This window comes from Anticarsia gemmatalis, chromosome 9 (genome assembly GCF_050436995.1).
Source record: "Anticarsia gemmatalis isolate Benzon Research Colony breed Stoneville strain chromosome 9, ilAntGemm2 primary, whole genome shotgun sequence".
Taxonomy (NCBI): Eukaryota; Metazoa; Arthropoda; class Insecta; order Lepidoptera; family Erebidae; genus Anticarsia; species Anticarsia gemmatalis.
The window spans coordinates 1,327,385-1,339,767 of NC_134753.1; the positions used below are offsets into that span (position 1 = coordinate 1,327,385).

General features: G+C 35.6%; 2 protein-coding genes across 2 annotated transcripts in view; one reads left to right on the top strand and one right to left on the bottom strand.

Moving 5' to 3' along the window:
* The window catches only part of kl-2 (dynein heavy chain 2, axonemal kl-2), a 79,013-nt gene extending 66,811 nt beyond the window's left edge, over window positions 1-12,202 (bottom strand). The window contains exons 1-15 of the mRNA XM_076118136.1: window positions 11,928-12,202; window positions 11,116-11,544; window positions 10,468-10,749; window positions 9,526-10,120; window positions 8,862-9,066; window positions 8,302-8,439; window positions 7,831-7,977; window positions 7,495-7,617; window positions 7,102-7,196; window positions 6,674-6,749; window positions 5,745-5,870; window positions 1,039-1,137; window positions 592-831; window positions 368-482; window positions 40-288 (exon numbers count right to left, since the gene is read on the bottom strand). Coding sequence (XP_075974251.1) covers window positions 40-288; window positions 368-482; window positions 592-831; window positions 1,039-1,137; window positions 5,745-5,870; window positions 6,674-6,749; window positions 7,102-7,196; window positions 7,495-7,617; window positions 7,831-7,977; window positions 8,302-8,439; window positions 8,862-9,066; window positions 9,526-10,120; window positions 10,468-10,749; window positions 11,116-11,544; window positions 11,928-12,000 — 2,992 coding nt within the window. The 5' untranslated portion in view covers window positions 12,001-12,202. The remainder of the gene's footprint in view (window positions 1-39; window positions 289-367; window positions 483-591; window positions 832-1,038; window positions 1,138-5,744; window positions 5,871-6,673; window positions 6,750-7,101; window positions 7,197-7,494; window positions 7,618-7,830; window positions 7,978-8,301; window positions 8,440-8,861; window positions 9,067-9,525; window positions 10,121-10,467; window positions 10,750-11,115; window positions 11,545-11,927) is intronic.
* On the top strand, window positions 1,468-5,315 carry mh (DNA-dependent metalloprotease SPRTN). The gene is made up of 3 exons (XM_076118137.1): window positions 1,468-1,725; window positions 2,139-2,376; window positions 2,699-5,315. The coding sequence occupies exons 1-3, from the start codon at window positions 1,538-1,540 to the stop codon at window positions 4,307-4,309; spliced, it is 2,037 nt and encodes a 678-aa protein (XP_075974252.1). The 5' UTR covers window positions 1,468-1,537; the 3' UTR covers window positions 4,310-5,315.
* Window positions 12,203-12,383: the final 181 nt, after the last annotated feature.

The window sequence follows — 12,383 nt, forward strand, 5'->3', positions numbered from 1 at the left end:
GTACAAAAGAAACAATACATTTTATTTTATCTACTTTACCTTCGTCAATAAGAGACTGAAGTTTATTACAATCAGGGTCTACTTGTATTGCTTCGTTGAATTTCTTCAGTCCACCGGAAGGTAATGCAAACTTCTCAAACAATCGAGGGATAGTACTCAAAATGTGCACTATTTCATCAAGAACTGTTGTAAATGTATCTCTGAGTTCACGTCTAGTAGGTTGATAAACCACTTCTTTGCCAATGAGGAACAAGTCCATTTTGATCAATGGAGAAGGAGCCATTGTACCTAATGTCCAAGAAAGAGAGTTTAAACTTGATAAAGATATTTTGTGTGCTTGAAATGGTTCTGAAGAATTAATTCTTACCGTCCCCGTGTACACATTTATACATATTCTGCATAGTTGCTTTTATTGCAAGCCTAAATGCATCTTCCATAAGCCTATCAAACCGTCTCACGTATTTTATCCAGTGTTCAGCCATCTACAGCGAATAAATAAATGAAATGATAAATGACAAATGATTATAAAAATAATTAAAAAAAATTCTAGAGAATAATTCTAAAAAAAGGTCTAGAGGTAGGTGTGTGTACCTGTGATATGAAAGCTTCAAAACCTTCATAAACAATGACTAAATAAATTATAATTTCTTTGTACATATCCAGTATTTTTTCAGCGGCCGCAGCTTCCATCTTCCTAATGTCGCTACGTAAATCTCTTATATCAAAAACATTATAAATGTCGAAATCAATGAAAGGTGTGTCGCATATCTTTTCTAATATCTTAACCAAGTTCACGTTGCAATTTTTGTAGGTCGTCAAAAAATCTTGCAGCTAAAAACAAAGCATGGAATTTATTATGGTTAAAACTCATAGATGATTGAATGCATGCTTTCATAACATTGTAATAGATAAATAATTTCATAAAAAAGATAAGAAGTAGGTTACCCGAAACGGGTAATTGTTAGGATTAGTAATATGATGTAACAACTCGATTTTTATCATCTAGGACTACCAAAACTTTTTAGTTATCTGAGTTACCTCTCCGATTTGTACAACACAATCAGCAATATACGCGTCCGACATAGTCGACGTCCATGTGAGTTTAGATATACCGGGCTGCACTTTCTTCTCGCACGCCTGTAATGAAAATTCTACTAAATATTTATTTCTACCACGAAAGCATGGCAACATAAAAAAAAAGCCCGGGAGTTTATCCAATGACCGATTACGTTTTGTTTCCACTACGAAAATCTTATGGATTATTATTGATAAGAATGTTTCAGTATCGTCGTAAAATGATTTAAGTTATTTATTTGGTATTTAATTATATTATTGTAGTGAAGTTTGTAATTGTAAGTACATTATATTAGTACGTCTTTTTTACAATGAAATTTATGGTTCGAGTAAAATCTCAAATTGTTAAACGAAACGCATTAAAAGTCACACATAAAAATGTGAAATGGCAAAGACGTCAGATACAAATAATTTCATCAACAACAGATCTTTTTGTAAATAGTTTTAAATATTGCTTATAATAATGGCAATGCAAGTAGGTAGAATGGCCACGATGAACCTTGCCGACCCGGAGCTGGAATTAGTGGACCCGACACCGAATGTTCATATGCTCTTCATACACTTCGACAAACTTTTCTTTTGGACCAAATTAGCAAGCCGAGCCGTTGTGAGATGGAGTAAAAGGATGTATTCCTGTGCTGGAATATGCGCGTAAGTAATTATCTTCATAAAATATCAATTCGTTCTGTTTGCATGTCAGAACAAATAGTATGTATTTAAAACTAATTTCTGGTGGTATTATAGTAAAGAGTTGCACAATATGTGTAATATCAAGCGATTAAATTTACCTTCATTTACTTTGTATTATACTTTGACAGACTGGTAGCAATACAAAAATGATAGACTGAAATTAAGTTAAAGTAGATAGATTTTGACAATGGTTGTCAAGTATGTAAAAAAGTACAAACCAATCTAAAGCTGCGTTTACGCTAGGATAGCCGGGCACGAGTGTAGCACGAGCTGAGCGTAATAAAAACCCGCTTGTTTAAGATTCAGGCTGAGCTCATTCTCAACTCTTATAATGTATACAATAGCTGTACTTTTCAAAAATTCCTACTTTCCAGGTATGAAGGCGGCAGAGGAGGCCTCTGCGACATAGCACTAAGCGAACCGCTACTAAAACTCAGACCTCGTAAAGACTTGGTTGAAACCCTCCTACATGAGATGATACATGCCTTCCTGTTCATAACCTGCATGGACCAAGACCGAGATGGCCATGGACCTAACTTCAAAGCTCACATGTACAGGATCAACCAGGCCGCTGGCCTCAATATCAGCATATACCATGACTTTCATGATGAGGTGAGATTAAATTGTGCTGTGCAGCTTGTAAGCATCCATATTTCTATAGAATGACTATTATTAAACTTTTTATTGTGACTATAGACATTCATACCTATCCCCTTTCATTTGTGTTTAACAATGTTTTTTATACAAATTAAATGACCAAGATCTGGTTGTATTATCAAACTATTAGGTTGGTCCAGTGCCCATTCTTATAAAAGACAGAGAATATGAAAATGTTCCTTTCTAAATTAAGAGCAACAGAGTTAGATTTCATACAGCTTCTAAAAAGTAAATGGTGTTATCTTTAATAACTCAAATAATAAATCCAACATTTCAGGTGAAACTGTACCTAACCCACTGGTGGAGATGTAACGGTCCCTGTCAACGAACAGCTCCTTACTTCGGTATCGTCCAACGTTCATGTAACAGAGCTCCGGGTCCCTCAGACTACTGGTTTGAAAGACACCGACGTGTATGCGGCGGTACGTTTGTCAAAATTAGAGAACCGGAGAAGAAGAAACCAGGTAAACAGGCAGAGAATCAGAAAAATGCCAAAGCAAAAGTTAATAACACTAAGACAAATGTCACCATGAAATCAAATGGTGACATAACTAAGTACATTACAACTACCACTGTTAATGGGACAGCTAATAAAGTGTTACATGACACCAGTAATATAAAAACAAATAACAATCCTAGCTTCATTATTGGTAAAAAACACGTGACTTTTAATCCAACTGTAACTGAAGTTCCAAAGACATCACCAGTATTTAAAGACACTGGTAATAGTATTATTGATAAACCGTTAACAGATTTCCGCAATGTTACCGAACATGTCCGAAATATTTGGGCAAACAAACAAATTCCAACTGTTGCTAATGTAACAGTGCCTAAGAAACCTATTACTAATGACAGTGTTAATAAACCGAGTGTTAGCAAACCAGGAATTCCAATAGCCAGTAGCTCAAGTAATTCGAGTGTGAATAAGATAAATCCTAATAAACACAAAGCTGATAGTACAGACATACATTCGCCTCCAGCAAAAGTGAAAAAAATGGATGATTACATCAAAAACTTATACGGTTCAGATTTCAGTTTAACCAAAGATCAAAATAGCACAAAATTAGTTGCCGTGAAACTGGTTGATTGTCCTATTTGTGGTGAAAAAGTCGACGACAAAGAAATCAATAGACACTTAGATGAATGTTTAAACAAAGATATCATTCAAGAACTAAGTCAGGGTAACATACAAGAAATTCCGAGTATACCTGCATTTAAAGGGACTGAAGGAACTAATAACAAAAATACAGAAACAAATAATAATGTGTTATCAAGTAACAAGGAGAGGAGAAAGACTGAATCACAAGCGACTTTACAAAACATCAACATGGATAATGTAAAATCTTTAACTAACCAAATGATGAATAAGACAACAGATAACATTCCTTATCAAAAACCTACACTTGCCAGTATCAGAAAATCTGACAACTTTATAACAGCAGACAGGGGTGATGATATAAAAATAAAAATAGAACCACATATTGAAGCAGGACCTTCAAATACAGTTACTGCAGACCGAAGCAACAAGATTAAAATAGAAGCAGGACCTTCTAATATAAAACAGGAGCCAGGCACAAGCAAAGAAATCGAGTCCTCGAATCAGATATGTCCGTGCTGTGGCAACAAAAGCGACAAGCCCATAATAGAGCATTTGGACGAGTGTCTAGTATTCTTCAATAATAATGCTACAATACCTGAAGAAGGCGGGAATATTTCTATAATGAGTGATACTATTGTGATAGATGATGATGAAGATGATATTTTCGATGAGACTATGAAGCTGAATGCTACTGGAACTAAGTTGCCTTGCCCGTGTTGTATGAAAATGATTGAACACGCTGATATGAATGATCATTTGGATGTTTGTTTAGGGTTGGATACAAAATAATTTATGGTATCCGATGCGCCGCAGATGCGATGACACGCGATGAAAATTCACTACAATCCATATTATAATATTTGTGTCCCATGATAAGATCATCAAAATGATTGAATTAAAGGCTTTTATAATCTTTTGTACGTCTGTTAAGGACTGGTTTAGAATTGATTTCTGTTACGATATGCTACGCTGCAGACGTGCGGTGCAAAATAATCGGTAAAATTATAAAGGAGATCGGCAGATTTCGTACAGCTTAAAGTTGGTGTTGTTTCGTTATAGAATTTATACCACTTATTAAGGGGGCTAAGTCACTTTTTTTTATTTGGGAGTAATTTTTTTAGAAGTCCGGATTAAATAATAATTAAGGTAGAAAGATTTGATAAATTACATAATAATTTTGGTCTATGGCTTATATTTGTTGATAACTAAAGAAAAAGAAAATCTCATGAGACGTCACTGTTAGTCTGACTTCTACAAATCCGCTAATTTGCTGTTGTTTTGGATTGTGGTTTTGACTGAGCAATTTAGCGACTATCGGGGCTTCTTAAAATGGACATAACTTTTACCTCCCAACTTTAAAAAATATAAGAATTTTAAAATAAGCTTGTCTATCATATTACCTACCAATTAAAACAAAAAGTAAACCTAAACATGACATTTTATAAGCTGTACGAATTCTTCATACAAACCTGCCGTTCGTCTTTGTCAGCCGACAAAGATAAATAAATTATAATATAGCATTAATACCTAAAAAATGTTCTATTACCATCTACTATGCTACTATTACTACTATATGCCATATAACTATTAATTCTCTATTGTTCATATAAATGTGACAACCAGATTGTAATTCCAAACAAAACTAAGCAAGATCTCTGTATTAGATAGAAGTGTGTTACCTCTTAGGATATTTTTTTAATTTAATTTTTACTTATGATTCTGTCTATTGAATAATGTTTAATTATGTACCTTATTGATGTGATATTAGAATAAATAAATATAGTTTGTGTCATAATATTTTTGTAACTCTTCTAGAACTAGTGACTTGATTGTTTACGGTTCAAATTCCTACTATATCCAAAGAATTCTCCATTCTTAGCTTTACCTTTTTGTGCGAAGTTTACATAAATACTACACATACATACATACATAATATCATGCCTTTTTCTCATAGAGGTAGGCAGAGACCAAAGAATAATAACAATAAAGAATTCTACACATTGGAATTTATCCCAGTCTATTACATTTCTTAGGTTTACTGTGTTCAATCATGTCTTAAGTGCGCCTAGCCTCTCACTAGTCATTTTGATTAAGGAAAAGAGAGTATACTTGTATACACACGCGCGCTACTAGAAACCAAGTCCTGGAGCGTAGGCCGGTTTCAATTAAATTGGCCGCCATAGACGGGTAAAGGCTAAGTCAATTACTTTGTTTAATAACTCACCGTAGTCAGTGGTTTGAACAGCAGTCGTTCTTCATCAGAGAGCGAGTCTAATATCTTGTTGTATCCCTTCACGACAGCTAACACGCTTTCATACACATAGTATACAGTCTTACTCTTCATGTAAACCTGATAACGAAAAAAGTACCTTTTAATGAATATTTCGTAAAGTTAGTTTAAGCTATTAATAAGATTAGTGACTTGAATGACATATTATTCACTTATCGAATTCAAAAGTATATAGGTATAAGACACTTGTGAAGTCATATTGCAGTATTTTAATTTTGAGTTGTAGTCGTGCCAGTTATACCAACCATATTATAGTAATAATAGATATCATTGGACAACTCACACACGGACATTTGATTGCAAACTAAGAAGAAGTTGTACTATGGTAACCAAATAACGGATAATCATATTTATTATACTTCTAAATACATACTTATATAGATAAATTAACAAGCAGGCTCAGAACAGATACCTAATTGTGCTCCTCATATTAGTCTCGGGTGGGATTCGAACCCACCATACGTCGTAACCATTTGAACCACTGCGCTAAACGTGCAGATAATACATAAATATAAATCTATATTTTACTACTAGCTGACTCGCGCAACTTCGCTTGCGTCACATAAGCGAGAAGGGGTCAAAATTTTCCCCATTTTTGTAACATTTTTACTGGTACACTGCTCCTTTTGGTCGTAGCGTGATGATATATAGCCTATAACCTTCCTCGATAAACGGGCTATCTAACACTGAAAGAATTTTTCAAATCGGACCAGTAGTTCCTGAGATTAGCGCGTTCAAACAAACAAACAAACAAACTCTTCAGCTTTATAATATTAGTATAGATAGCAATTATATTAATAGGAAGTATTAAGTCTAGTCTATATATCTGTCTCATGTTAGTTACAAAATATGTGTCAAATTACCTGATAAGCATGAAGCGGAATATCCATCTTCAGATTCTCCCAGTGAGCAGCTTCTTGGCACAAATCAAGAATATTACTGTAACAATAAAATTATCTATATTTCGTGTCTTTCAATATTTCGTTTAAAAACCCCTTAATACGTTGCTAGACGACTGAAAAATTACTTCGAACATACGTGGAGTCGAGTCTACTTGTAATCTTTAGGTGTAAATAAAAATAAATCACCGAAATGTATGCATAACTTTACAACAACTAAACAATTCATGATTATTTTTTTAAATAGGTTTTTAACTGCCAGGACAGAGTTTGTATCGGATACATGCTATGAAAATTCCCACGGGAATGGGATCAACGAGATAATATTGTACTATACCCGGACGAAGTCGGGTTACGAAAAAAAACTAGTTAATCTTTAGACTAAGTCTTACCCATCGATGTTACACTCCAATAGACCAGGGTTCTCTACGCTCTTCCTCATCAGAGTCCTATTGAGACCAGCACCAGACTTCTCATCCAAGTTGTACTGTTGAACAGAATATAACAATTATTCCTAAAGAACTTTTTTTTTAAATTGAACAAGACGCGAGCAGAACCTCATGGGCCAGATAGTGCAAAATAATAACACAAGACGGCTAGTACAAAATATGATCGTTACTGCTAAATCCAAAAAAGTCCTTTATATTTTGGCAACTGGCGTTAAAGCAATAATTTTCCAGGTGTTGGTGGTGTGTGCACCAGTTTGGACGATAGAAAAGCTTTTGAGAATCACTTGTATATTTGCGTATTAACCAAAAGTTCTAAAATGATGGTAATGTGCTGACCGTCCAAGATATCCACAGCTCCCTGATGCCCACGTCGATGGCTCCCATCAGTCTGTTCACGTGCATGATCACATCTTCAGAGTTACTGCACGGTAGTAGCCACACTGATGCTTCTGTCATTATCTGGTCACAAAGTAAATATAATTTCAATGAAAAACATACGTAAAATCACATTGTTTCACAATGGTAGGCAAAGACTGAAGAACACTATTCGCCTTGAACCCTACTTCGTTTCCTTCATGTAGTTTCTCATATAGGCCCGCTGGTTATGGCACGGCAATCGCTCTGGGGAACCAAACTATAGGACATACGTTTAGAATTTCTAAGTTTTCTTACCGTCTTCAAATACATAAGGCGGTTCTTCCTCATCCTCAGCACGGTGGCTCGACCAGCGAACGACGGCATATCAGCTGGGTGCTGGCTGCGGGTGGACACCATGTCCTTTTTAGCTTCTTGCACCTCGTCACTGAACATTGCCCAGACCTACAATCAACAAATTGTGGTCAGTTATTCCCCGAAACGCGGTATGTAATATGCCAACCGGTCAATAGTCGATCAACGATGCGCCCCTACCGATAGACCACCCCTACCGATAGATAGTGAAACACCCTTCAGTTTTGAATAATTTTAAAAACAGGTTAAAAAAACATTAGTCCAGTTTACCGGAAACGACTCACAATTAAAAAAATACATAGATAGAATGGTAGATGTAAGGCGAAAATTCGATCATAGTTCTTTGATAGAAATAGTTCCTCTCGAAAAAATCATATTAATCATTTTTTTTATTAATATTTTTTAACTCTGTACCTCAGCTGTCTTCCGCTTGAAGATTCGTTTCAGGTTGTTTCGCTTGGAGTAGTTGTTCAGCGAATACAACGCTACCACTGCCTCTTCTACATTGTTCACTCCTTCGAATACTGTCTCCACCAGGTTTTCTATTATGATCTGAAAGTTAAGGATTTTTCATTAATCTCGTAATCGTGTCGATAGATTCACAAATTTATCAAACTCGCTGATAAAATCAATGCTAATCAAATGTAAGGACATTTTTTGACAACTAGAAAATATATAATTTTCTAGTTTGATTTTCAAACTTCTCATTTGTGACGTGACTTATTGTAATGCCATTTGTTATAAAAAGGCTAGAGGCAGCAAACGATTGCAGCTCAGCCGAGGGGCACCGTGGCCGAGTGCCGCCGCTCGTATGGAGGTTGTGGGTTCGATTCCCATAATATGGAGAAAATATTTGTGCCCACTAAATGGTTTGGTTGTACTTATTTACTTTATGACAGCTTTTTGTAAGTACGTCTGTAAAAATGGAGAACCAAGAGAAATTATTAATTTAATAAAGAAAATTTTATCTTTACCTCAATATCCTTGATAACAGTTCTAAACTGCAGTATATCATCATACCAGCTGGGAGCCTGTACATCCAGTATGGTATGAGACACAGCCTTCACATTGAGCAGCGCGTCAAAGAACATACGCTCAATGTTGTCGCACTTAGCTTCAAACATGTCGCCTCTAGCGCCGCTGAACATTGGCTTGTTTATTGTTTCTACTTCGTCGATTCTGGAAGACATATGGTTATGAGAGGAAGAATAGCTTTAGTGATACCTGATGACTGTATCACCTATGTTTCGTGAGTGGAATGACTGAGGAGGAATGAAATAGATGGAAAAGGAGTTGAGGGATTGCATATGTGTCACTATTTTAGGTAATTATAACAGGTAAGTAACCGATTCTAAACGTAGATTCTAATTAATGTTACATAGTGTCTGTTAGGTGCGGGGGTGTTGGAGAAGTAGGTATGGTTTGATGATCATGATGGTCTGGTTTCGGATTTTTAGTCTGGCTTTAGTAAGTATTTCAAGTTTTAGTAGCACAGTCAATTGTATACCTACTTGATAAGAATCGACTCTTTATTTATTCATCGAAACTTAGGCCTCATAAACCATTGAACTAAGGATTTTTTATGGCAATACTCGTTCATGCTACGATAATTAAGTTGACAGTTTCTACAGAACTTACCTCCCAAAAATCACCATACAGTTACAAACATCCAGCATATCAAAACACCTTTGAACGAAAGAATCAATATAATTGAAAATAGACCCCGTATCCAACTCCCAGCTGTTAGGCTTCACATCATTATGAGCTTCGGCCATCACGTCATATATCTCCCTATATTTCTTACAACAATCAATACATTTCGTGAACTCTCCAAACGCCTTCTTCGTCTGCCCATCGAAAAGATCATCTAACTTAATATAATTTCGACACAAAATTATTATCTGATTGCTGATAGCTTTGAATAGATTAGTGATTCGCGTTTCTGAATTGTAGTATGGAGATTCCATCCATATGAATCTAAATAGGTTAATTATTTGGGGTATATGTTTGGCTATTTCGTCAGGGTCTACGACACATTCGAGTACGGCACACGGCTGTTTGATAACTTGTAAGTATTCTATATTAGAGGTGGCTTCTTCGATCTTCTGTACGACCTCGTCACAGAGGGACTGGAACTGGTGGATGAAGGTCGAGTGAGTGGTGACTAGGATCTTCGTGATGTGCTTCACTGCTGGGTTTTTTACTTGGTGGTGGAGGCCGTTGAGGTTCTCGTCTGTAAAAGAAATACACGGATCAAGTTTTGCAAGTTTAAATTTGAAAACTCGACTTGGTATCCGATTTGACAATGTGTAAAACGTGTAAGTATGTAGGTATATGCATAATTAAGAAAAAACACACATAGAACTATTATTTCCAAAGTTTAGACACCTTTGAAAAAAATATGAGTAGCTACTTAGATATGTTATGTAGGGCAAAAAAAATTGACTTTCCATTCATAATAATTGCACTGTGTTATTATGTATTCAAGTCGTATAGTTTTTATACAAACAAACACTGACAAAATTTGGCTAAATCGGTTTAGATTTAAGCAGCGATATAACTAAGTAGCTTTCAACTCACGTCTATAAATCCAAAAGTCATATTCATCACTAGGACAGAGCAGCTCCTTCTGCGAGGCCACAAACGCCGTGTCTTCCAAACACGACTTGATCTGATGTGTCCAGTACACCACCACACCTTCCAACCTCTTCACCAGCTCGCGGTCAGCGCTGGCCTTCTCGAAGGACAACTGTTGACCTTCTTGAGGTATGTAGAGGACGGTCAGACCTAGCATCTTGTAGTACATGTCAGTCAGTTTAGCTAGGAATGTGTGGACGTGCGAGCAGAATTCACTTTTGACACCTGTGTGAAAGAAATACTTTTTACAGCAACGCCAGAACTGATGAAGAATATTATGTGTTTATGGAAAAGTGGCAGATAAATTAACTGCTAGATATGATAGAGTGACAGCAAATGTATACCTAATACCTACTTGTTTTGAGGTGTTGAAATTAGGGATAATGATATTAACTACACTAAATTATTTGCTTTTGAAAAGTTAAAATTTTCAGTGATTAAGGCAATCCAAAAGAAATTGTTTTTATTTACAATTCTACTTAGCACTACCTGAACCAGGCTTTAATGTAAAATGTAACGATTAGGTAATCACGTTACATTATTGATGATATGTGTTAAAAAATGTGAAGATAAAATCAAATTATTACTCACTATCAGGCCAAGTATTAATCGCAAAGAAATATGGAGCGTAAACATTCTCCAATATCTGAATCATATTAGCTTCAATGGAATCAATGAAGGTCCCGAATATGATATCTTCATGAAAGGTTTCCACTTTGAAAACATAGTCAGGGGCTCTTAGAAAGTAAGTTAAATCGTAGACAGCGTGAGCTGGCACATCAGAGATAGCTTTGAGCCTTTCTCCTCTGAAGAAAATGCATAAAATGAGGCTTTTTGGCTCCAGAATCCAGTCTTCAATCCCTTGCTTGGCTTCTTCAGTCCAGTCTTCCTCACGTAAGTCGTAAAGTGTGGTGATATTCATGATGTAGCCTATAATCTTTTGCAGGTCTTCAGGGTCGTAGACTGGTTTGACTGGAAGCTCTGCTAGCTCCCTTTCTAGTTGGGCTAAGCGTTCCCTCTCTGGAAAATATAAGGTAAGTTTTGATGCTACAGGCTATGTATTAAGAAATAATAACATTTTTCAGGTTTCGATTTCTAAGGACAGTCGTCCTTCTGTTTAATTTACGTCATTGTGTAAAGCTTGATTTATTTATAAGACTACTTTCTTATCTGAGTACCTATCAACACGAGAACCGATCTAAAAAAACTCGAATATTATATTATTAATACTAGATACATAAAAAATTGCGAGGAAAGCGTTCAATCAACACAATATAGGTACTAGTCTACAGTCCTTTATTTACGAAATAATTAATTATAATTATGTTCTACTGCAATTGTCAATAAAACACAATATTAATATGATAAATGAAAAAGAACGAATGAAATAATCAAATCATTACCTCTTTCTTCTTCTGAGTCGTGACTCAAGTCATCACTCCACGCAACTTTAGGTCTTTTCCCTGTTCCCGCCATTTTAACGTCAAATCACACCGTATCACTAATTAGCAACAGTTACTTAATTGAAACTATCATTAATTAAATATTATGAGAAAAATATTATTATTTTTCAATATATTTGACACTCCATGTTTTCCGAAGAAAACAATGGAATGATTTTTGAAATTTCCCGCTCAATGTACCAAAATGTTTTTTTTTTATTTTTCCGATTGTGTGCGGCCAGGGCCGTTCAATTTATAGTGCCAAAAGGTTTAATTTGTGTTTGTTATTATTGATCTACCGTTGCTTAGTAGCAAATTTAAATGGATGTGTTTATGTGGGGTTAGCCCGACGGGGGTACATTGAGAGTACATAATCGAGATAGCAGGCTATTGTCAAGGAAATTTTAACATGCGACT

Coding starts and splice junctions, on each gene's coding strand:
- mh (XM_076118137.1), top strand. CDS start 1,538: ATGGCAATGCAAGTAGGTAGAATGGCCACGATGAACCTTGCCGACCCG. Junction 1,726..2,138: donor TCCTGTGCTGGAATATGCGC/GTAAGTAATTAT, acceptor CCTACTTTCCAG/GTATGAAGGCGGCAGAGGAG. Junction 2,377..2,698: donor ACCATGACTTTCATGATGAG/GTGAGATTAAAT, acceptor CCAACATTTCAG/GTGAAACTGTACCTAACCCA.